The sequence below is a fragment of the Ascaphus truei genome, chromosome 17 (genome assembly GCF_040206685.1).
Source record: "Ascaphus truei isolate aAscTru1 chromosome 17, aAscTru1.hap1, whole genome shotgun sequence".
Classification (NCBI taxonomy): domain Eukaryota; kingdom Metazoa; phylum Chordata; class Amphibia; order Anura; family Ascaphidae; genus Ascaphus; species Ascaphus truei.
Window position 1 is genome coordinate 14,096,166 of NC_134499.1, and position 24,645 is coordinate 14,120,810.

The 24,645-nt window shown below is 49.5% G+C and overlaps 1 protein-coding gene across 1 annotated transcript in view; it reads left to right on the forward strand.

Moving 5' to 3' along the window:
• Window positions 1-11,848, forward strand: part of TOB2 (transducer of ERBB2, 2) — a 19,511-nt gene extending 7,663 nt beyond the window's left edge. Inside the window, exon 2 of the mRNA XM_075574032.1 lies at window positions 6,824-11,848. Within this exon, the coding sequence (XP_075430147.1) occupies window positions 6,829-7,725 (897 nt within the window). The 5' untranslated portion in view covers window positions 6,824-6,828 and the 3' untranslated portion in view covers window positions 7,726-11,848. The remainder of the gene's footprint in view (window positions 1-6,823) is intronic.
• Window positions 11,849-24,645: the final 12,797 nt, after the last annotated feature.

Genomic DNA, 24,645 nt, shown 5'->3' on the forward strand with positions numbered 1-24,645 from the left:
GTTGCTGACATGCCGTTATCAGGGCAGTTCCATGTTCAGGAGTCTTCATGCAATGAAAAAGGGGTGGGGGTTGTTCCTGTCCTTTTAAGTCTCTCTCTAGCCCTGTATCCTTCATTATCGGACCTACAGGCATTCAACTTCTCACCACGACGCAGTAGAGGGCTGTGATACTTGAACCTCCCTGTTCCGGCTGTGAACAAATGCTAAACAGAACTCGCCACCGCTCAACCATCTTTGTAAAATGTGTTATTTTAAGAAAGGCATTAATCGGCTACTCTTAACACATTACATGCAGCGCGCTCATTGGTCCTGCGTGACACCGCACGGTTAACCCTTCGCTGCCACTGCATAGCGTCACAAGCCCTTAGGGAAAAGGTGAATATATTCGTAGGCAGAAAGTTTTCGGCTATCTGCAATAATGCAGCTCTCTGATGCTCCCATCACGCCGAATCCCAAAGTCATTTCATCTCCTGTGGCGCCAATACAGATAAGGTGAGGGGGACACTGACTGATCACACGGTGACCTCACACAGAAGGGAGCGTCCAGAGGAAATCGAACCCCTCCAAGCCTTGCTTTAAATAATACATTATACGTTTATAGGTGTCGGGTTTGGGTAAAAAAGGTATCAATCACCCAAATGAGACCCCTTCAACGTGTCGCTGGAGTTAGTTCACGTTGGTCCTATGAGAGGCCATTTTCTGGAGAACGAAAGAGGAAGGACCCTCCGTTTCCTCACTGTGCAGATCATGGAGAAAAAACAGCCCCTTTGACTTGGTGACTGCGTCCTGTGGAACTCAACGGGTTAACGTGCCAATCCTGACACGTGCCCACAAGCAGGGGGCTCTGGTTACTTTTAGCTCTGTGGCTGGTGCGTGAGATGCAGACCAGTGACATTAACCAGCATCACTTCCTGGCTTCTCCTGGGGATTTAAATGACTGTCGAATAGGAAGCTGCATGCAGTTTCTTATTGGCTCACGGGACCTGTGGGATTTGAAGCACTGTGTTCTCTCTCTGGGTTTAACACCGTACCTCTGGATACAGGGGGGCTGTAGAGCTGCAAATTGCGCTGTTCAGCTCAGGATCTGCCAATTCCCATTCAATTAGAAAAAGGGGGGTGTTAAAATGTCGCAATTGCTTTAAATTTCGTATTGTTTGTGGTGAAAGACGGCTTGCTGCATCAACTACGTGTCAGGGCTGTAAGGTTTGTCGGAAACGTTACTCTTCCATTCTCCAATAATATCACACTTTTTTTTTTTTTTCAGAATTTGTCTTGTTTTTAGAACCTAATTTTGCTTGTCCACAAAGATTTATTTTTGGCCATAAAAAATAAAACCAGAGATTTTTAATGATTATTAACTTTGTTTTTTTTTTCCCCCAGTAGTCCCTTTTTAAAAAAAGTTTATTTATATGCATTTGTTATACGGGTCAGGTTATGGAAAGTCTAGAATAGGGTGTGTGTGTGTGTATACACATACAGACAGTTCTGTCGGCGATCATTTCTCTGACTGGCCATAAGATCTGAAGGTGGCCATACAAAATAATAATAACTCAAAGGTAATCTTAGTACACCGAAAGAGGAATAGTTGCATGAATACAAATTTATGCAACTGTTCAGGGCACTTAGCGGTGGCCTAAACTGAGACCGCAGCTTCACGAGTCACTACTGACACGAAAACTCTTCCCATGACTGCTAAAGGCCATGTCTATACATACTGCGCTATATGAATTTACACAGCTGTCTCTTACACATGTATATGTACAATGTAATTCTATCCCTATATACCAATAGGGACCACATAGTATCTACACACATTGATAGTAATGCAACACCCTCTTACATTTCTACACCTACCCACACCATTGGTATACAGTCCCACTCCACACACACCTTTTTTGTAAAGCTCTTTATACATTTATATTTAGCGCGCGCACACACTCTTACATCATGAACATTCAGGGACCATTTAACACCTTAAGTCATAAATTGCATACTGCACAGGGGGGGGGATAGGCTTCAGTCACAGATACATTCCAGGATGCACTGGTTTTAAGTAAAAACCTCTCTTGCTTCATTCATTGTAACACCGCCGGAAGAAGAGATCAGTGTATCTCGAAAGTTCGCACAAATAAAAGTATTTCGTTAGCCACAGAACGGTATCGTCTCTTCGTTTTTAGTATGTATGTATGTATATGTACAGACGGGCCCCGCCAATATGGCAGGTTCCCATCTATGGCCCCGCCGCAAAACGAAAATCGCTGGAAAGCGGAGCCAGCGATTTTTGGCGTCTCGCAATCCCCCTCCTTCTGCGCATGCGAGACCTCCGTTATGCGCATGTACCACCTCAGCACCCCCTGTTCTATGCATGCGCAGACATGGTGGGCCCCCTTCTCGGAACCGCCGTATGAGCGGGGCGCCGAAAAGCAGGGGTACTGTGTGTATCGATCTATATCACTTGTGAGCACATTCACATGTCTTAGGCCTGGGACATAGTAGGTTCAGCCGCGCCATTTGTCATCAGCGCGGCTATAGTATCCCCTTCCGCATGCGTGCGAAGGCTTTAACTTTGCCGAGACAGGCAAGTTTAAAATTTGCCGCTCGGGGAAGCGGAGGAGCGGTCACGTGACAGCTCACATCCAATGGGAGCAAGGGACTAGCCCCGCCTCTCGCTCCGCCTCGCCCCCAGAGGGCGCTCACTGCCTCGCCTGCCAGGACAGGAAAAAGCACCATTTTGAGCAGGCGAGGCAGAGCAGGAGCGCGGCTGAACATGCTATGTCCCAGGCCTTAGACAGGTCTGCAACCCTGACTTTCAACCATTGTCGCCTAGCATACAGTGCTCCCACTGCAGCAAAGGATTCTGGGAAATGACATGCAAATGAGCACTCCGTGTCACCTTTTTCACTCACCATAACTTAAAAAAAAAATATATACATGTTGACAAACCAGGGCAAAACTCACTCGCCCCCGCTCACGACTCTTACCGGTGGTGCGGCGATCTCCGTCTTCTCCCCTGCAAATTGTAATGTTTCCCCTGCAGGTCATGAAAAAATGGCTGCCATGGCAACGGGACACCGTGACGTAGCGCCTCATTTCCATGGCAGTGTGGCGTCATTTTCTCAGGATCTGCAGGGGAAACATTACAATTTGCAGGGGAGAAGACGGAGGTCGCCACACTCAATAGGTTTCATGTTCACACTGGGATAGATATCTATTTATCAGATATTATAGGCTAAAGCTGGTAAATTCAGGGCATTATTGAAATCCCTGCTCTGATTGGTTAAAATTCCGGGCATTATCCAATCGGTAATGGCCTGGAATTTATGGCAGCTTGCCAAGTTTTTCAGCCAATCAGCTTTCAGGTTTCATTCACAAAGAGTGAAATTTGCACTTAGACAGGGGAGGTGATTGGACAGAAGTCACCAGCAAGGCACTGACTCCTCTCCCACCCTGTGTGCAGAGAGCTCCGCACAAGAGAGTGAAGGGAAAGGTTTGTGTGTCTGCTGAGTGTGTTTTGTGGGTGTAAAGGGGGCAGCAGAGTCTTGTTGGTGTGTTTCTGCTGTGTGTGTTTTTGTTCTTGTAGAGGGGGGCTGCAGTGTGTGTCTTCAGTGTGTGTTTTGTGGGAGGAGGAGGGGTGCAGAGTGTTTTGTTGGTGTGTGTCTGCAGTGTGTGGGTTTACAGGGGGCTGCAGTGGGTGAAGAGGGGGGGGTGCTGGTGTGTGTATTGTGGATGTAGAGGTGGCAAAGTCTGTTTTTGTTGTTTTGTGTGTCTCTGCAGTGTGTGTTTTGTAGGTGCAGAGGGGTGGCTGCAGTGTGTTTTGTGGGTGGAGGAGGGTGCAGTGTGTGTGTGTGTTTACATGGGGGCTGCTGGTGTGTGTGATATGGATGTAGAGGGGGCAGCAGTCTATTTTGTTAGTGTGTCTGCAGTGTGTTTTGTGGGTGTAGAGGGGGGGGGGTTGTGACTGTAGAGGGTGGAGGAGGGCTGCTGTGTTTTGTGGGTGTAGAGGAGGGGGGCTGCACAGTGTGTAGGGGGGACTGCAGAGTGTTTGTGTGTATATAGGGGGGTTGTGGAGTGTGTGTGTATAGAGGGGGGGCTGCAGTGTGTGTGTGTGTGTACAATTTACTTTAAATAAACTTGCAGTAAAAGCATAAGAATGTGTAGACAATCATACTGATAAAAATCAATATGACTACAAAAAATTATCTTTTTTATGAAAAATTAAAAATAAGCCTACATTTAGCCTATAATAGTAATAATCCCCTCAGAACAGGGCATTACTGGCCAATAATGCCCTGGCTGGGTTAAAGTCCCTCGGCTTCGCCTCGGGCCTTCAACTCTTCCAGCCAGGGCATTATTGGCTGTAATGCCCTGTTCTTCAGGGATTATTACTTAATTATAGGCTAAAGCTGGTAAATGTCCAGGCATTATTGAAATCCCTGCTCTGATTGGTCAAAATTCCAGGTATTATCTAATCAGTAATGGGCCAGAATTTTTGGCACCCTGCCAAGTTTTTCAGCCAATCGGCTTTCGGTTCTCATTCACATAGTGAGAAACTCTTAGACAAGGGAGGTGATTGGAACAGAGGCAGCAGCCAGGCACTGGCTCCTCCCCCTCCCTGCCGCCAGGCACTGACTCCTCCCCGTCCCTGTCTGCCGCCAGGCACTGACTCCTCCCCGTCCCTGTCTGCTGCCAGGCACTGACTCCTCCCCCTCCCTGCCGCCAGGCACTGACTCCTCCCCCTCCCTGCCTGCAGAGAGCTCCACACAGGAGAGTGAGGGGAAAGATTTGTGGGGGTAATGGGGCCAGCAGAGTGTTTTATTGTGTGTGTGTGTGGGTCTGCAGTGTATGGGTTTAAAAGGGGGCTGCAGTGGGTGTAGAGGTGTGTGTTTTGAGGGTGGGCAGCAGCGTGTGTTTTGTGGGTGGAAAAGGAGTGCAGAGTTTTGTATGTGTGTGCAGTGTGTTTTTTGTGGGTGTCTGCAGTGTGTGGGTTTACAGGGGGGTGTAGAGGGCTGCTGCTAGTGTGTTTTTTGTGGATTTAGAGCAGGCAGCGTGTGTGTGTGTGTGTGTGGTGTGTGTGGTGTGTGTGGTGTGTGTGGTGTGTGTGTGTGTGTGTGGTGTGTGTGTGTGTGTGTGTGTGTGTGTGTGTGTGTGTGTGTGTGTCTGCAGTTTTGTGGATTTACAGGGGACTGCAGGATGTTTGTGATGTGATGTGATGTGTTTGTGATGTGATGTGTTTGTGATGTGATGTGTTTGTGATGTGATGTGTTTGTGATGTGATGTGTTTGTGATGTGATGTGTTTGTGATGTGATGTGTTTGTGATGTGATGTGTTTGTGATGTGATGTGTTTGTGATGTGATGTGTTTGTGATGTGATGTGTTTGTGATGTGATGTGTTTGTGATGTGATGTGTTTGTGATGTGATGTGTTTGTGATGTGATGTGTTGTGTTTGTGATGTGATGTGATGTGATGTGATGTGTTTGTGATGTGATGTGTTTGTGATGTGATGTGATGTGTTTGTGATGTGTTGTGTTTGTGATGTGATGTGTTTGTTTGTTTGTGATGTGTGTGTGTGTGTGTGTGTGATTTCCTTTTAATAAACTTGCAGTGAAAGCATAAGGCTGCGTCCCTTCGCGCACTGAGCTGGCGGCGATTACTTGGATATATGTAAGTCCCCGCTCACACTGTGCTCGTGCGTGGGCACACACACTTGGCGCTTAGGTAAACAAAAAATTATACTTTCCTGCGCGCTCAACTACCCGCAATGCCCCCCCCCCAACCCCCCCCCACGCGTGCATAAATGCAGGACACCCGGCACTCATGCTTGGAGCGCTCTCAGCGCCAGCGGGGACTCGGCCTAAGAATGTAGCCAGTCGTGCTGATAAAAATCAATGACAAAAGTGTATCTTTTTATGAAAAATGTTGAAGCCTGCATTTAGCCTATAATAGTAATAATCCCCTCAAAACAGGGCATTATTGGCCAGTAATGCCCTGGCTGGGTTAAAGCTTTCAACTCTTCCAGCCAGGGCATTATTGGCCAGTAATGATCTGTTTTGAGGGGATTTTTACTTAATTATACTATGAGTCACAACAGCAATACTACATTCCCCCTTCTTTTTATGTAAAGCGCGGGACGATGTATAATTCTACTTTGTTACCTAAACTGGCAATCCTTTGGTGCTCCTGTTATAAATCTGTCACACTCCTGATTGTGTGCCTAACATAATGGCCGCCTTTCCGTATCAATCCTTCAGTCAGTGTAACTCAGCAGCTACAATGTATCCTTATATTACTAAGGTAACATAATCTATTGTTACAATTTGCAGCTCAAATTATTGGGGACATTGGCAACAAATTATTCCAAACAGGAAAGTGTTGCAAACATCTTGCACTACTGGGGAGGTGGGATTATACCCTGCTATAGAAATCAAAGGATGCTTTAAACTCAATGCAATGTTGAATGAGTTGAATAATACAAAAACAAATGCAGTGTTATCTAATACTGTACTATAGAACTGATTTATTTAAAAGAAACCCTCAATATTTCATGTTTTGCTGTTTTTAAAAGAAGCGAGTGAATATGTTCCATGCATTACTCCATGTCCCATTGATTGTTACAAGTTCTAGTTGCTGTATTAGACCTGGAGAAATGCAGCTCAGTTGTAAATTGTGAGACTTTTATATTAGGGGGGAGCTATTGGTGGCCCCTGAGGCCTGGAGTAGGCCACTCCTGTAGAATGTAGTATTCCTGGCACTTTTCTGTTTGCACATCTGCGCTCACCCTGCCTCTGTCATGTATGTAATCGTTCTGTCTCCCTCGTGTTCCAGAGAATATGCATCTGGAGATCAAGGTGGCCCTGAATTTCATCATTTCGTACCTGTACAACAAGCTCCCAAGACGCAGAGCTGACCTGTTTGGCGAGGAGCTAGAGAGGCTTTTAAAGGGCAAATACGACGGACACTGGTACCCAGAGAAACCGCTGAAGGGCTCGGGCTACCGTTGCCTTCATATTGGCGAGACCATAGACCCAGTGGTAGAGCAGGCAGCTTGCCGGAGCGGATTGGATATAGAGGACGTCCGAGCCAACGTCCCAGAAGAACTGAGTGTCTGGATCGACCCATTCGAGGTCTCCTACCAGATTGGAGAGAAGGGAGCGGTGAAGGTGCTGTATCTGGAAGATCTGGAGAGCCCCACAGAGCTGGACAAGGAGATAAAGAGCAGCTTCAATCCAGAGGCACAAGCATTCATCCCAATCACCAACCAAGAGAGCTCACTGTCCAACTCTCCATCTCCATCCTTCGGCCAGTCCCCCAGCCCCACATTCATTCCCCGCACCTCCCAGCCCATCACCTTCACCACGGCCACCTTTGCAGCCACCAAGTTTGGCTCCACCAAGATGAAGAAGGGAGGTCAGCGCATGGCAAGGTCGCCCACCAATAATCTAGCCAAGCACAAGGGCCTCTCCCTGTCCATGCACTCGCTGAACTTCAGTCCAGCACAGGGGGCGCCATCCCAGCTCTCGCCCAACGCCAAGGAGTTTGTCTTCAGCGGGGGTCCGGGGCTCTTCTACGATGGTGATAGCCAGAACCTACCAAGCCCTGGCCAATTTGCCACCCCTTTCAACAGCGGGAGTAGCCTTTTCGCAGAGAAATCCCCTTTTGTCGAAGGGTTGAACTTCAACCTTCCCTACCCAAGCCAGCCCTTCCAGCCTGTTGTCCTGGCTAATTGAGGTTGTTGAAGGTCTTTATTTTTCCTCCTTTGTTTTTTGAAGATGGAGGAAAATGGAAATTAATTTGATAAAGCGCAGAAAAAACTATATAGCTACTGGGAGATGGATGTTGTAGTTGGGTTGCGTTGCTACTGGACACTTGTGAAGTTTTTTTCACTTTTTTTTTTACAAAGATATACATATATATATAAGAATATATAAATAGAGAGATATATTCTATACTATGGCTAGTCAGTCGGAGCTAACTTTTTGTTTTTGCCCTTGGGATCAGAGAAACGACAACTATTTTTTATTTTTCCTTCCTGACCGAAAACCAAACTGTACGTCTTTACTGGGAACTCCTTCCCATGCTCTCTGCTGTCATCTCAGCGGAACGGTACCCGAAGCAGGACTGTCCCATCATCAGGAGCAGAGAGGCCGGGACACTGGATGGAGGTTACAGCGCCATGGGCTCCTGTCACACCTCGCCTGAACAATCTCTTCTCACCACTGTGTTCTGGTGACTTGGACCTGCTCCTTATTTCATTGCTGCCTCATGCTTTCTTAATTTTTACCCTCTCCCTCTCTCTCTCCCTCTCTGGGTTTTTTTTGTTTTTGTTTTTTAATATGGGAAAATTGAGACCTTTGCACATTTCCTCATTAATTGTGCTCTGCTGTTCATCACGGCATCAGAACCCTGCACACTAATACAGAGGGTAGTTAAGCTTCAAACACTGTTTAAATGAACAATCCCCCACCTACAGTGTGATCCAAATCCCTTATTTACAGTGCTGGAAGGTGCACAATCCTTTATTTTATTGCACAATATTGAGTCCAACAAATCTGATGCCAATTGACCTCTCCTTTCTCCTGCTAGAGAGAGCGGCATTTTCCCCCTCCGGAATATACACATTTTTATTAGACTGTAATATCTATTTGATTAGAAGGCTCCTTCCTTGTTCAATTGGACAGAGCTATAATCCAAATTTTCCCCCATTACTGTAAGGGGTATCCTACTTATAAAAGGGGTTCAGAGCCTCGGAAATCCCAAGAGCAGCACTACAGCCCCAAAAAAGGTGTTCTCCGAATGATAATTTAACAGGTTTCCTAAACGAGAATAATATATAAAGTATATATTTTTAGAGTTGATTTTGAGGCTTCAACTTTTTGAATGTGCACAGGGGCAATGGGTAAAGTACACCTATAGTAGACATTATATCCAGCTGGTCCCTATATAATATATATTAGTCGCCTAATAGCCTGAGACTTTTCCATGGGCCCCCACTAGGCACAAGGACACTCGGGGGAGGGGGGGGGAGCCCTAATTACCTGGATATTTTTTTTTTTTTTTTAGGGTAGGTATGCAAATATTTCCATTGACCTTCTTGGCAGTATTAAAGAACCCACCCCTGCCCCCAAACTGGTGAGACCACCTTGATTTTGCCAAGGGGGGCATTGAAGGCAGGGAATAGAATATTGAAGTATAGAAAACGTACATTGATGATATCTCATCCTGAAAGGGCCAGCAGGGCAGTGATATAATTGGAAATGATGATCTAATATATTAACAAATATTTTATATAATATCTATATTTTTTAAAGCTGTTTTGTAAATCCAGTTTTTTTTTTTTTTTTTTCAATTTTATTTATTGTTTTTCTAAGATGATTTTGAAATAAAATCTTGCGAGATCAGAAGTCGAACTGTTAAACCAACACAAACACACACAAGCATTCGCGATGCTGAAAGCAAAATCTTTCTTTTATAAAGGTTTCTTTAACGCCGGCGGTGGCGGATAAATGCTTCTCCTGAGTTTAAAAACCGATGTCCATGTTGGATTTAACAAAAATAGAACTTTTTCTACAAAGACGAACCTCCCCCCCCCTCCCTCATAGTATTTTCAAACTCTGAAGGTCCTTTTTTCAAAAGTAACACCCTGTAGCGGTTTTTCCTTAAGCCTTACACTTAGTGTGGGAAACGGCTTAAGTATAAGTTTAGGAGCAAATAATATTTTATAGCACTTTTTTTTTGTTTTTTTTTATACTTGCCCTCACAGGCTACACAAAGCAGGTCTTGAAGTGGCAATTCGAATGTTAGAGGGAAAACCTCCCCAGTTGGCAGGCTACTCCCGGCTAGCTTTACTTGGCGTTTGTAGAATTGGTTGATGGGTTAACCTAGGGGGTTCTCAACTCCAATTCTCAAGACCCACCCCCCCAAACAGGTCAGGTTTTAAGGGTATCCCAGCTTCAGCACAATAATTGGCTCAGTCAGTCCCAGCTTCAGCACAGGTGGCTCGGTTGCAGACTGAATTTATTTCATTTTGTCAGGTGGAGGCAAAATCTTGTGGGTTTATACTTGCCGCTGTTAAATGCCATTTTTATGAGACTAGCTGTATTTCCCTTTAAGAACCAAAATCTGCTATGTGCTATAACAGTGATTTGGAGTGGGGTTTTTTTTTTTTTTTTTTTTAAGGTGGGGAATCCACACACTGCATCAACTCCCATGGGGGCCCGTATAGCATTGCTGCCACTGAACGGGTAAAATGTCACTACTGCACCCACGGACGAAGCAAGGCTTTTACCCTGGGAAAGATAACGCTGCTGAGAGCGATTTAGATTATCAACCAGTTCTAGTTTAACGTGCAAAGCACAACATCTGGTTTGTAATTAACATACCAGTTGGTGCATTAGGCCACTGAAGACTCGCCTAAGCCTATATAAACCTCTTATTACGAACTGCCGTATATATATTTTTTGTAGCATTCCTTCTACGTAAGGAAATCCATGCAACGCTTTAATGTTTAGAAGTTCATCCGTTTACATTCCTGCACCCCCTACTAAAACCCTTCTGAGAACTCCTGCTGCTGGGATAGAGCAAGATGGAGCTTCCATTCTAGTCTGTCACTGCCCTCAACTTGAGAGCTAATAAACTGTGACGATGGCAAGTGGGATTCTGGGAGAGGCCGTGGCTGCCACGGGCTCTCTGATGCAGGCAGCATGTACTTAACCCTTACAATGCCGTATGGTCACAACGGGTACATCTTATTAATGCTTGATCTCTGGTGGCTGATGGAAATGGCGGTGGGGAGACTCTCTACTACCACTGTACGCTAGCCGGGACCGCGGGAAGACGTCCAGCCTCATAAAGGTTATGACGACATTCATTTGTACACCAGTAAAAAAAAACAAAAAAACAATTGCGTGTATTTCGCACACTCCCAAGTAAGAAATGTTGGACCCCTGCCACGTGTGTACGTACACACAGACACACACACAGCTGTGGAATGATGAAAATAATAGACATGTCAATCTCAAGCAATGATGCTGATGGGTCTAAAAGTGATACAGTATATTCCTTTTATTTAGTTGCCACTCCTGTATCTTTTCATTTTTTGGGGGTAGATAATACTTCACAAGTGTAAAACACTACTCCCTTTTGTCTTTAGCAACCCGTATCTATATATAATTTTTTTAAACAGAAACACTAGTCCTTACGTGTTGGTTTTTATTTGCGTTTGTAAAAAAAAAAAAAAAAAAAGTAAAAAAATAAAAATCTAAAATTTGCTACATTTGTAAAATGTGAGAGGAATATATTCTATATATATGTTTCTAACGTACATTTAAGCTAAACTTCAGTTCAGGTTTTTTTTTTCTTAAGGAAAATAGAGAAGAAAAAAAAAAGATGGAGACTTAAAACTAATTATTTTTTTCTAAAAAAAAAAAAAATAAATAAAAAAACAGTAAAATGAAGACAAATATATAAAAAATAGATTTAAACTCCAGAAAACTGCCTTTTTTCTCTTTGACTTTACCAAGCGCATACAGTGTCTAATCTTGTATAGAACTGAGATTGAAAGAAATAATCTTTATATTAAAACAATTAAACTATTGAATTGTAAATGTTACACTACGACAGGTTTGTTTTTACCTATTTTTTTTGTTTAACGCAGGTCGCTGGGTGGGGGAGGGAAATATTTTTTAGTTTATTTACAGAAAATGATAAAATAACTTGATTTTTTTTTTTTCCTTTTGTGTAATTTTTGGAACATTGTGCAATATTTGATGGCCTAATGGAGTGTTAAGTTTCAGATGTACAGTTTATATTGTTCCAACGTTTTTTAAGTTTGTATTAAAAGCATGATATTGACATTATCGTTTAGGCTGCTTCTTTCATATGGTATGTATGTATGTATGTAACCCCTCCTTTATTTGGCTGTACCTCAGTATATAAGGTGGGGGCCTGAATGTGTTTACCATAGCAACCCTCACTCTTGAGTGGGATCAGTAATAAGGGGGGCAGCACAGCAGTTTACATATAACCGTCATTTATAAATAACAGGTATACAGTAATACACAACACAATTACTAACACCCCAGAACTACCCAGTGCTGAGCATGTGTTGGTGAGTGTTTTGAGTCACTGGTCCCAGCCTCCCAGTCCTGGGTGAGCAGGCAGTACTGTGTGATACATGTATCTCACTGGAGCTCTTGTGTTTATCAGTTGCAGGCCTGTGCTTTTATAAATGCATATTTAGTGTGGTACCAGTTTCTCTGATGGCAGGGGGATTCCCTTCAGTTGTCTGTCTCCTGAACTGCTTTGCTGCCTCTGGGCTCAGGCAATTGGGATCAGCTCCTCTGGTCTCTCCTCTATGCTGCCAGCTCCTCACTGCTCTGCTTCCTGGTGCTGTCGCTCACCACTCACTCAGCTCTCTGTGAGGCACATGCAGGTTCCTATATGTAGGATGGCTTCTGCCTGCACCCTCACTGTCTCAGCTAGTGTTGGACTGGGTCCTCATTTATAAAAAAAAACAAAAAAAACCGGGTACCTGGCCAAAATTAAAGGTTCTACCCGGTTTGGCACTTACCTGCAGGGTGGCGGCGACATCTAGGATCAGCAGCAGCAGTCCTGTGGCGGTGGCAGCATCGGAGGTGTCTTCAGCTGGCGGGGGAGCTGCAGGAATCCCTTCCACAGCACCGGAGCAGGTAAACCGTGTCTGTGAGCCGTCGGGGAACCACGTGACCGGAGCAGGAGACAGAGCGTTCCTATTGGACAGATGGCTGTCCAATAGGAACGCTCCGTCTCCTGCTCCGGTCACATGGTTCCCTGGCGGCTCCCACACACACTGCTTACCTGCTCCGGTGCTGTGGAAGGGATTCCTGCAACTCCCCCGCCAGCTGAAGACACCTCCGATGCTGCCACAGGACTGCTGCTGCAGGTCCTAGATGTCTTCGGAAAGGTAAGTATTAAGATTATTTCCAGCTGCCCTGACATTACACCCGGCGCCGAGCCCACTTCTCAGTTGCTATGTCTGGGTAGCTGGAAATGTGCCTGGTACCAGGTAATTCCGGGTACTCGGTACACCACTAGACTCAGCTCCATGCAGCTCTTACTCCGCCCCTCTCCCAACTGTCATCCCACTGGCTAAGCACAGTCACATGGTCCAGTGGAATGAAATACTTAAAGGGCCATGTTCTGTGCTACTTGCAGACACTGGGTTTTATATGTATGTATGTATGTATGTAGAGGTATCTGTACCGTGTAAGCCAAGCTTAATAATCAAAAATGAATAGACAACACCGTTCTGTGGCTAACGAAATGCTTTTATTTGTGCGAGCTTTCGAGACACGCTGCTCTCTTCCAGTGTTGTTACAATGGATAAAGCAAGAAAGGGTTTTACTTAAAAACAGTGCGTCCTGGAATGTATCTGTGACTGAAGCCTATCCCTCCCCCCTGTGCGGTATGCAATTTATGACTTACGGTGTTAAATGGCCCCTGACAGTGATGCAAGAGAGAGAGAGAGAGTGCGTGTGTGTGTGTGTGTGTGTGTGTGTATATATATTAAGTTATAAAGTGCCCACAGTGTATACAGCACTTTACAAAAGGTGTGTGTGATAGTGTATACCAATGGTGTGGTGGTAGGTGTAGAAATGTAAGAGGGTGTAGCATTACTATTAGTGTGTGAAGATACTATGTGATCCCTATTGGTATATAGGGATATAATTATATTGTACATATGTATGTGTAAGACAGCTATGTGTGCATTCATATATCACAGTATGTATAGATATGGCCTTTAGCACTCATGGGAAGAGAGTTCTCTTGTCAGGGTAGTGACTCATGAAGCTGCGGTCTCAGTTTAGGCCACCACTAAGTGTCCTGAACGGTTGTATACATTTGTATTCATGCAACCGTCTATTTTTCGGTGTTCTTAGATTACTTTTGACTATGGCCACCTTCAGATCGTTCATCTTATGGCCAGTCAGAGAAATGTTCGCCGACAAAACCTTTTCTTGTTCCGTGTGTGATGCTGTGGCGATGCAGGTTCATTCTCTTGTTTAGCTTGTGTCCCGTCTCATCTACAGTATGTAGTAGCAGCCCCCTGGACCTTTTCAGGCACATGAGGTACACGACATTGCTGGAGGAACTAGTGAACCTTTCTCTGATTTTGTACTCCAGATTCCTGTGTGGTATTGTGCCCGCTGTGTGGAGAATTGCGCAGGTTTTGCATCTTGCTTCCTGGCATGGTCTCGTTCCGCATTCAGTTGTACTGTTGAATACTTTACTCCTCACCATCATTTTCTTGAGATTGAGGTTGTCTGTATGATAAGGGTGTTTCAGGGAAGACCTGTTGCAGTCTTGTATCTTCCTGGAGAATGGGTTGTAGTTCCTGGCGATCTTGCGTAGGGCTTCTGGGTGTGGGTTATATGTGACCACCAAAGGTACCCTGTCGCTTGTCTTTCTGGTTGTATTCCAGGAGATCCCTTCTTGGTATTCTGGTGGATTTTCTGGTCCACAATCCTGTGGTTATATCCACGGTTTATGAAATCCGATCTCAAGGCTGTAATCCGCTGGCTTCTGTCTGCTGTGTCGGAGCATATCCGGTTGTATCGTATGGTTTGACTGTAGATGGTTACATGTGTGTGTGTGTGTCGGGTGGAAGCTGTTGTACCTCAAATAGCTGGCTCTGTCTGTAGGTTTGCGGTATACTGTCTAGTTGTTGTTTTTTTTTTTATAGTAATAGTGGTGTCTAGGAAATATACTTTGTCCGGGGAATGGGTGAGTTTGAAGGTGATGGTCGGGTGGAAAGTGTTGAAGTTTTCAGTGAGGTCCTGTTCACCAGAGGTCCAAATCAGGAGGATGTCATCGATTTTTTTTTTTATTTTTTTTTTTTTTTTGTACTGAAGGTATGTAAGGGGCGCCATCCTAGTGCCCATAGCGGTCCTTGTTGTCTGGAGGTGTGTCATTTCCAAATGTGAAGTAGTTATGGGTCAGAATAAATTCGATGCATTTGATCACTGTCTCTGTGAGTGGCTCCTGTCACAGAAAGTATCTGCAGGCTGAAATCCCATCCTCGTGGGGGATGTTTGTATAAAGTGACTCTATATCCATGGTTACTAGTAGTGTTCCTGTTGGGAGGGGGCCAATGGCATTAGGTTTGTTTAGCAGGTCAGTGGTATCCTGGATATAGCTGGGTGTGTTCCTGATAAGTGGTTTTAGAATGTCCTCCACCCAGCCAGAAATATTCTCAGTCAGTGTGCCAGATCCAGAGATAATAGGGCGCCCAGGGTTACCCTCTTTGTGAATTTTAGGGAGCTTGTGCTGTAGAATGGGCCAGGTTTTGGGTTAGCTGGTTTCAGGTCCAGAATTTGTTCTCTTGTGTGGATCGGTAGTCTTTTAATGATCCTGTTGAGTTCTCTCCTGTATTTTTCTGTTGGATCCTCCTGCAGTTGGGTGTAATACTTTGCATCAGAGAGTTGTCTGTGCGCTTCCCGCAGGTAGGCTGTGGTGTTCATTATGACCACTGCTCCTCCCTTGTCCGCAGGTTTGATTGTTATGTTGTGGTTGGCCTTTAGCGATTCTACGGCTCTCCTCTCCATCAGTGTCAGATTATACATTTGTTTCGTCACTTTGTCCAGGATGGTGGTTTTGGCGCTGTCTCTAAAGCTTTTGATGTACCGGTCCAGTTTGGAGTTGCGCCCAGTTTGTGGGATCGAGTTGGATTTTTGCTTCTTCCTGCTCATGGGCAGCGGCCCTCCTTCTGCAGGGTTGGCGCACTCTTGGTCGTGTCTGTCATGGAAGAACTCAAGACGCAAACTTCTGAAGAACTCTTCCAGGTCACTGCGCAGCTCAATCTTGTCCATGGGCTTGGTTCGGCAGAATGTGAGACCCTTTGATAATGCCTTGCACTCTGCTTGATTTGGTGTGTAGTCTGAGATGTTAACAGTGCAGTCCTGCTGTTGGTGATTGTCCCTTTTTGCATTGTTTGTGGTTCTGCTGCCTGCTGCAAAGTGTCTCATTCGCGGGCTCGGTCTGTGGAGTTTCTTTTCCTTGTTGCTAATTAGACCCGTCAGGAATTTTTCATAGAATATTTGGAGTCCTCTCCATGTATCTTTGTGTATTTCTTGTGTGTTTAGCATGCAGTCTATCGTCTCTTTTTTTTTTCCTCCTGTTGCTGTAACAGACGCTAATCAGATGGTTCCTTAATCTTTCAGAGGTCCTGGTGCACAGTTGTTGGGAGAATTTTATGTTCTATGTTCGCAAATGGGTTTTTGAAGGCGAGTCCTTTTTGGGATCAGATGCTCCTTTTTTTGCATTTGCTGAGGCTAAACAGGATGAATCTGCATCACAAGAGACAGTCCTGCCGGCGAACAAGAGACAGTCCTGCCGGCGAACAAGAGACAGTCCTGTCGGCGAACATTTCTCTGACTCTGGCCATAAGATGAACGATCTGAAGGTGGCCATACTCAAAGGTAATCTTAGAACACAGACAGAGACGGTTGCATGAATACAAATTTATGCAACTGTTCGGGACACTTAGCGGTGGCCTAAACTGAGACCGCAGCTTCATGAGTCACTACAAGGAAAAAATGAAAGGTAATCCCCGGCGCCAAATAATAAAAATATCACCAATCCCCACTGTACAAAAGTGAGTCCAAACTGTGCCCCCAGTCCAAGAGATTAGTCCTGTCTTGAAATCCTGACGGGCTTCTTTTATCTCTATCTCCTCCTGTTATAAAATATATAAAGTGGACACACCATTGCGCAGTGGACAAGGGCTGTTAGGGATTCTTGCTGCAGATACTCAAATTGCCTACTTACAAGATACTTACAATCTTTGCTTTGGCCAGCGTCTTCTCTCCGACCTCAACGAACCCCACGTGGTGTGCCTGATTGGATCCAACAGGCTCTGTTTTGTATTCATGCACCGTGCAATGGATCAGTCCCACCGATGGAATAACAGAGGAAAAGAATAGTGCGGTATTCTGGGTGTATCAGATTTGAGAGCAAGGATCTGTTCCAGAGCTTCCAGCATCCCAGGGGTTAATAGCAGAAGATTTGGTAAAAAGCCCATTAGAATCGCTGGGTGGAGATCAGGAGACGCTGGAAATGGCTCACTACTCTGACACGAGAACTCTCCTCTCATGAGCGCTAAAGGCCACGTCTATACATACTGCGCTATATGAATGCACACACAGCTGTCTCTTACACATGCATACGTACAAAGTAATTCTATCCCTATATACCTATAGGGACCACATAGTATCTACACACACACTAATAGTAATGCAACACCCTCTTACATTTCCATACCTACCCCACACCATTGGTATACAGTCCCACTCCACACACACCTTTTGTTAAGCGCTGTGGGAACTTTATAAATGTATACACACACTCGCACACACATCACTAACATTCAGGGACTATATAACACCTTAAGGCCCCGCTCACGCAGCGCACTACACGATGTGCGCGCGCATTTGTCACCGATTCCTGGCGGCCAATGGTAGTGTTCAGTATTGAAACTACCATTGGCTGCAAAGTGCGGCGTCGGCGCTGCTGCAGTCGCTGGAGTCTTTTGAGACTGTGATCTCCGGCTGCAGCAGCGCGACGTCAGTTTCAGCAGCCAATCAATGTGCAGACGTTTACATTGATTGGCTGCTGAAATCGAGACTCGGCCATTCTGTGGAGACGGGGGACGCATGATGTATACGCTGTATGTGTGTGGTACTGGCACTGCGCAGTAGAGAGACACAAATCAGTTGCACATACTAACAAAGTGAACTCAGCATAAACAGATTTATATCGGTCCCTTCTCAGTATATGATCGCAAAACCACCCTGCGCACGTGACACAGCCCCCGCTCCGCGCTCTCTGCTCAGTACACATGTAAACACACACACACAGCCACCCAGCGCACTTGACACAGCCCCCGCTCCGCGCTCTCTGCTCAGTACACATGTAATCACACACACACACAGCCACCCTGCGCATGTGACACAGCCCCCGCTCCGCGCTCTCTGCTCAGTACACATGTAATCACACACACAGTCACCCTGCGCACGTGACACAGCCCCCGCTCCGCGCGCTCTGCTCAGTACACATGTAAACACACACACAGTCACCCTGCGCACGTGACACAGCCCCCGCTCCGCGCGCTCTGCTCAGTACACATGTAATCACACACACAGCCACCCTGCGCACGTGACACAGCCCCCGCTCCGCGCTCTCTGCTCAGTACACATGTAATCACACACACAGCCACCCTGCGCACGTGACACAGCCCCCGCTCCATGCTCTCTGCTCAGTACACATGTAAACACACACAGCCACCCTGCGCACATGACACAGCCCCCGCTCCGTGCTCTCTGCTCAGTACACATGTAAACACACACACAGCCACCCTGCGCACGTGACACAGCCCCCGCTCCATGCTCTCTGCTCAGTACACATGTAATCACACACACAGCCACCCTGCGCACGTGACACAGCCCCCGCTCCGCGCTCTCTGCTCAGTACACATGTAATCACACACACAGCCACCCTGCGCACGTGACACAGCCCCCGCTCCATGCTCTCTGCTCAGTACACAAGTAAACACACACAGCCACCCTGCGCACATGACACAGCCCCCGCTCCGCGCTCTCTACTCAGTACACATGTAATCACACTCACAGCCACCCTGCGCACGTGACACAGCCCCCGCTCCGCGCTCTCTGCTCAGTACACATGTAATCACACACACAGCCACCCTGCGCACGTGACACAGCCCCCGCTCTGCGCGCTCTGCTCAGTACACATGTAAACACACACACAGCCACCCTGCGCACGTGACACAGCCCCCGCTCCGCGCTCTCTGCTCAGTACACATGTAATCACACACACAGCCACCCTGCGCACGTGACACAGCCCCCGCTCCGCGCTCTCTACTCAGTACACATGTAATCACACACACAGCCACCCTGCGCACGTGACACAGCCCCCGCTCCGCGCGCTCTGCTCAGTACACATGTAATCACACACACAGCCACCCTGCGCACGTGACACAGCCCCCACTCCGCGCTCTGCTCAGTACACATGTAAACACACACACGGCCACCCTGCGCACGTGACACAGCCCCCGCTCCGCGCGCTCTGCTCAGTACACATGTAAACACATACACAGCCACCCTGCGCACATGACACAGCCCCCGCTCCGCGCTCTCTGCTCAGTACACATGTAAACACACACACAGCCACCCTGCGCACGTGACACAGCCCCCGCTCCGCGCTCTCTGCTCAGTACACATGTAATCACACACACACACACACAGCCACCCTGCGCACGTGACACAGCGCCCGCTCCGCGCGCTCTGCTCAGTACACATGTAATCACACACACAGCCACCCTGCGCACGTGACACAGCCCCCGCTCCGCGCGCTCTGCTCAGTACACATGTAATCACACACACAGCCTCCCTGCGCACGTGACACAGCCCCCGCTCCGCACTCTCTGCTCAGTACACATGTAATCACACACACAGCCACCCTGCGCACGTGACACAGCCCCCGCTCCGCGCTCTCTGCTCAGTACACATGTAAACACACACACAGCCACCCTGCGCACGTGACACAGCCCCCGCTCCGCGCTCTCTGCTCAGTACACATGTAATCACACACACAGTCACCCTGCGCACGTGACACAGCCCCCGCTCCGTGCTCTCTGCTCAGTACACATGTAAACACACACACAGCCACCCTGCGCACGTGACACAATCCCCCGCTCCGCGCGCTCTGCTCAGTACACATGTAAACACACACTCACAGCCACCCTGCGCACGTGTCACAGCCCCCGCTCCACGCTCTCTGCTCAGTACACATGTAATCACACACACAAGTCACCCTGCGCACGTGACACAGCCCCCGCTCCGCGCTCTGTGCTCAGTACACATGTAAACACACACTCACAGCCACCCTGCGCACGTGACACAGCCCCCGCTCCGCGCGCTCTGCTCAGTACACATGTAATCACACACACAGTCACCCTGCGCACGTGACACAGCCCCCGCTCCGCGCTCTCTGCTCAGTACACATGTAATTACACACACACACAGCCACCCTGCGCACGTGACACAGCCCCCGCTCCGCGCGCTCTGCTCAGTACACATGTAAACACACACACACAGCCACCCTGCACACGTGACACAGCCCCCGCTCCGCGCTCTCTGCTCAGTACACATGTAATCACACACACAGCCACCCTGCGCACGTGACACAGCCCCCGCTCCACGCGCTCTCTGCTCAGTACACATGTAAACACACACACACAGCCACCCTGCGCACGTGACACAGCCCCCGCTCCGCGCTCTCTGCTCAGTACACATGTAATCACACACAGCCACCCAGCGCACGTGACACCGCCCCCGCTCCGCGCTCTCTGCTCGGTACACATGTAATCACACACACAGCCACCCTGCGCACGTGACACAGCCCCCGCTCCGCGCGCTCAGCTCAGTACACATGTAATCACACACACAGCCACTCTGCGCACGTGACACAGCCCCCGCTCCGCGCTCTCTACTCAGTACACATGTAATCACACACACAGCCACCCTGCGCACGTGACACAGCCCCCGCTCCGCGCGCTCTGCTCAGTACACATGTAATCACACACACAGCCACCCTGCGCACGTGACACAGCCCCCGCTCCGCGCGCTCTGCTCAGTACACATGTAAACACACACACGGCCACCCTGCGCACATGACACAGCCCCCGCTCCGCGCGCTCTGCTCAGTACACATGTAATCACACACACAGCCACCCTGCGCACGTGACACAGCCCCCGCTCAGCGCGCTCTGCTCAGTACACATGTAATAACACACAGCCACCCTGCGCACGTGACACAGCCCCCGCTCCGCACTCTCTGCTCAGTACACATGTAAACACACACACAGCCACCCCGCGCACGTGACACAGCCCCCGCTTCGCGCGCTCTGCTCAGTACACATGTAATCACACACACAGCCACCCTGCGCACGTGACACAGCCCCTGCTCCGCGCTCTCTGCTCAGTACACATGTAAACACACACACAGCCACCCTGCGCACGTGACACAGCCCCCGCTCCGCGCTCTCTGCTCAGTACACATGTAATCACACACACAGTCACCCTGCGCACGTGACACAGCCCCCGCTCCGTGCTCTCTGCTCAGTACACATGTAAACACACACACAGCCACCCTGCGCACGTGACACAATCCCCCGCTCCGCGCGCTCTGCTCAGTACACATGTAAACACACACTCACAGCCACCCTGCGCACGTGACACAGCCCCCGCTCCGCGCTCTGTGCTCAGTACACATGTAAACACACACTCACAGCCACCCTGCGCATGTGACACAGCCCCCGCTCCGCGCGCTCTGCTCAGTACACATGTAAACACACACACACAGCCACCCTGCGCACGTGACACAGCCCCCGCTCCGCGCTCTCTGCTCAGTACACATGTAATCACACACACACAGCCACCCTGCGCACGTGACACAGCCCCCGCTCCGCGCTCTCTGCTCAGTACACATGTAAACACACACACACAGCCACCCTGCGCACGTGACACAGCCCCCGCTCCGCGCTCTCTGCTCAGTACACATGTAAACACACACACACAGCCACCCAGCGCACGTGACACAGACCCCGCTCCGCGCGGTCTGCTCAGTACACATGTAAACACACTCACAGCCACCCTGCGCACGTGACACAGACCCCGCTCCGCGCTCTCTGCTAAGTACACATGTAAACACACACACAGCCACCCTGCGCACGTGACACAGCCCCCGCTCCGCGCTCTCTGCTCAGTACACATGTAATCACACACACACAGCCACCCTGCGCACGTGACACAGCCCCCGCTCCGCGCGCTCTGCTCAGTACACATGTAAACACACACACAGCCACCCTGCGCACGTGACACCGCCCCCGCTCCGCGCGCTCTGCTCAGTACACATGTAATCACACACACAGCCACCCTGCGCACGTGACACAGCCCCCGCTCCACGCTCTCTGCTCAGTACACATGTAAACACACACACACAGCCACCCTGCGCACGTGATACAGCCCCCGCTCCGCGCTCTCTGCTCAGTACACATGTAATCACACACAGTCACTCTGCGCACGTGACACCGCCCCCGCTCCGCGCTCTCTGCTCAGTACACATGTAAACACACACACAGCCACCCTGCGCACGTGACACAGCCCCCGCTCCGCGCTCTCTGCTCAGTACACATGTAAACACACACACAGCCACCCTGCGCACGTGACACCGCCCCCGCTCCGCGCTCTCTGCTCAGTACACATGTAAACACACACACAGCCACCCTGCGCACGTGACACAGCCCCCGCTCCGCGCGCTCTGCTCAGTACACATGTAAACACACACAGCCACTCTGCGCACGTGACACAGCCCCCGCTCCGTGCTCTCTGCTCAGTACACATGTAAACACACACAGCTACCCTGCGCCCGTGACACAGCCCCCGCTCCGCGCTCTCTGCTCAGTACACATGTAATCACACACAGCCACCCTGCGCACGTGACACAGCCCCCGCTCCGCGCGCTCTGCTCAGTACACATGTAAACACACACACAGCCACCCTGCGCACGTGACACAGCCCCCGCTCCGTGCTCTCTGCTCAGTACACATGTAAACACACACACAGCCACCCTGCGCACGTGACACCGCCCCCGCTCCGCGCGCTCTGCTCAGTACACATGTAAACACACACACACACACAGCCACCCTGCGCACGTGACACAGCCCCCGCTCCGCGCGCTCTGCTCAGTACACATGTAATCACACACAGCCACCCTGCGCACGTGACACAGCCCCCGCTCCACGCTCTCTGCTCAGTACACATGTAAACACACACACAGCCACCCTGCGCACGTGACACCGCCCCCGCTCCGCGCGCTCTGCTCAGTACACATGTAATCACACACACACAGCCACCCTACGCACGTGACACCGCCCCCACTCCGCGCTCTCTGCTCAGTACACATGTAAACACACACACAGCCACCCTGCGCACGTGACACAGCCCCCGCTCTGCTCAGTACACATGTAATCACACACACAGCCACCCTGCGCACGTGACACAGCCCCCGCTCCGCGCTCTCTGCTCAGTACACATGTAAACACACACACAGCCACCCTGCGCACGTGACACAGCCCCCGCTCCGCGCTCTCTGCTCAGTACACATGTAATCACACACACACAGCCACCCTGCGCACGTGACACAGCCCCCGCTCCACGCGCTCTCTTCTCAGTACACATGTAAACACACACACACACAGCCACCCTGCGCACGTGACACAGCCCCCGCTCCGCGCGCTCTGCTCAGTACACATGTAAACACACACACAGCCACCCTGCGCACGTGACACAGCCCCCGCTCCACGCTCTTTGCTCAGTACACATGTAATCACACACACAGCCACCCTGCGCACGTGACACAGCCCCCGCTCCGCGCTCTCTGCTCAGTACACATGTAATCACACACACAGCCACCCTGCGCACGTGACACAGCCCCCGCTCCGCGCGCTCTGCTCAGTACACATGTAATCACACACACAGCCACCCTGCACACGTAACACAGCCCCCGCTCCGCGCGCTCTGCTCAGTACACATGTAAACACACACACAGCCACCCTGCGCACGTGACACAGCCCCCGCTCCGCGCTCTCTGCTCAGTACACATGTAAACACACACACAGCCACCCTGCGCACGTGTCACAGCCCCCGCTCCGCGCTCTGTGCTCAGTACACATGTAAACACACACTCACAGCCACCCTGCGCACGTGACACAGCCCCCGCTCCGCGCGCTCTGCTCAGTACACATGTAAACACACACACACAGCCACCCTGCGCATGTGACACAGCCCCCGCTCCGCGCAGTACACATGTAAACACACACACACACAGCCACCCTGCGTACGTGACACAGCCCCCGCTCCGCGCGCTCTGCTCAGTACACATGTAAACACACACACGCACGTGACACAGCCCCCGCTCCGCGCTCTCTGCTCAGTACACATGTAATCACACACACACAGCCACCCTGCGCACGTGACACAGCCCCCGCTCCGCGCTCTCTGCTCAGTACACATGTAATCACACACAGTCACCCTGCGCACGTGACACAGCCCCCGCTCCACGCGCTCTCTGCTCAGTACACATGTAAACACACTCACAGCCACCCTGCGCACGTGACACAGCCCCCGCTCCGCGCGCTCTCTGCTCAGTACACATGTAAACACACTCACAGCCACCCTGCGCACGTGACACAGCCCCCGCTCCGCGCTCTCTGCTCAGTACACATGTAATCACACACAGTCACCCTGCGCACGTGACACAGCCCCCGCTCCACGCGCTCTCTGCTCAGTACACATGTAAACACACTCACAGCCACCCAGCGCACGTGACACAGCCCCCGCTCCGCGCGCTCTCTGCTCAGTACACATGTAATCACACACAGTCACCCTGCGCACGTGACACAGCCCCCGCTCCGCGCTCTCTGCTCAGTACACATGTAATCACACACAGTCACCCTGCGCACGTGACACAGCCCCCGCTCCACGCGCTCTCTGCTCAGTACACATGTAAACACACTCACAGCCACCCAGCGC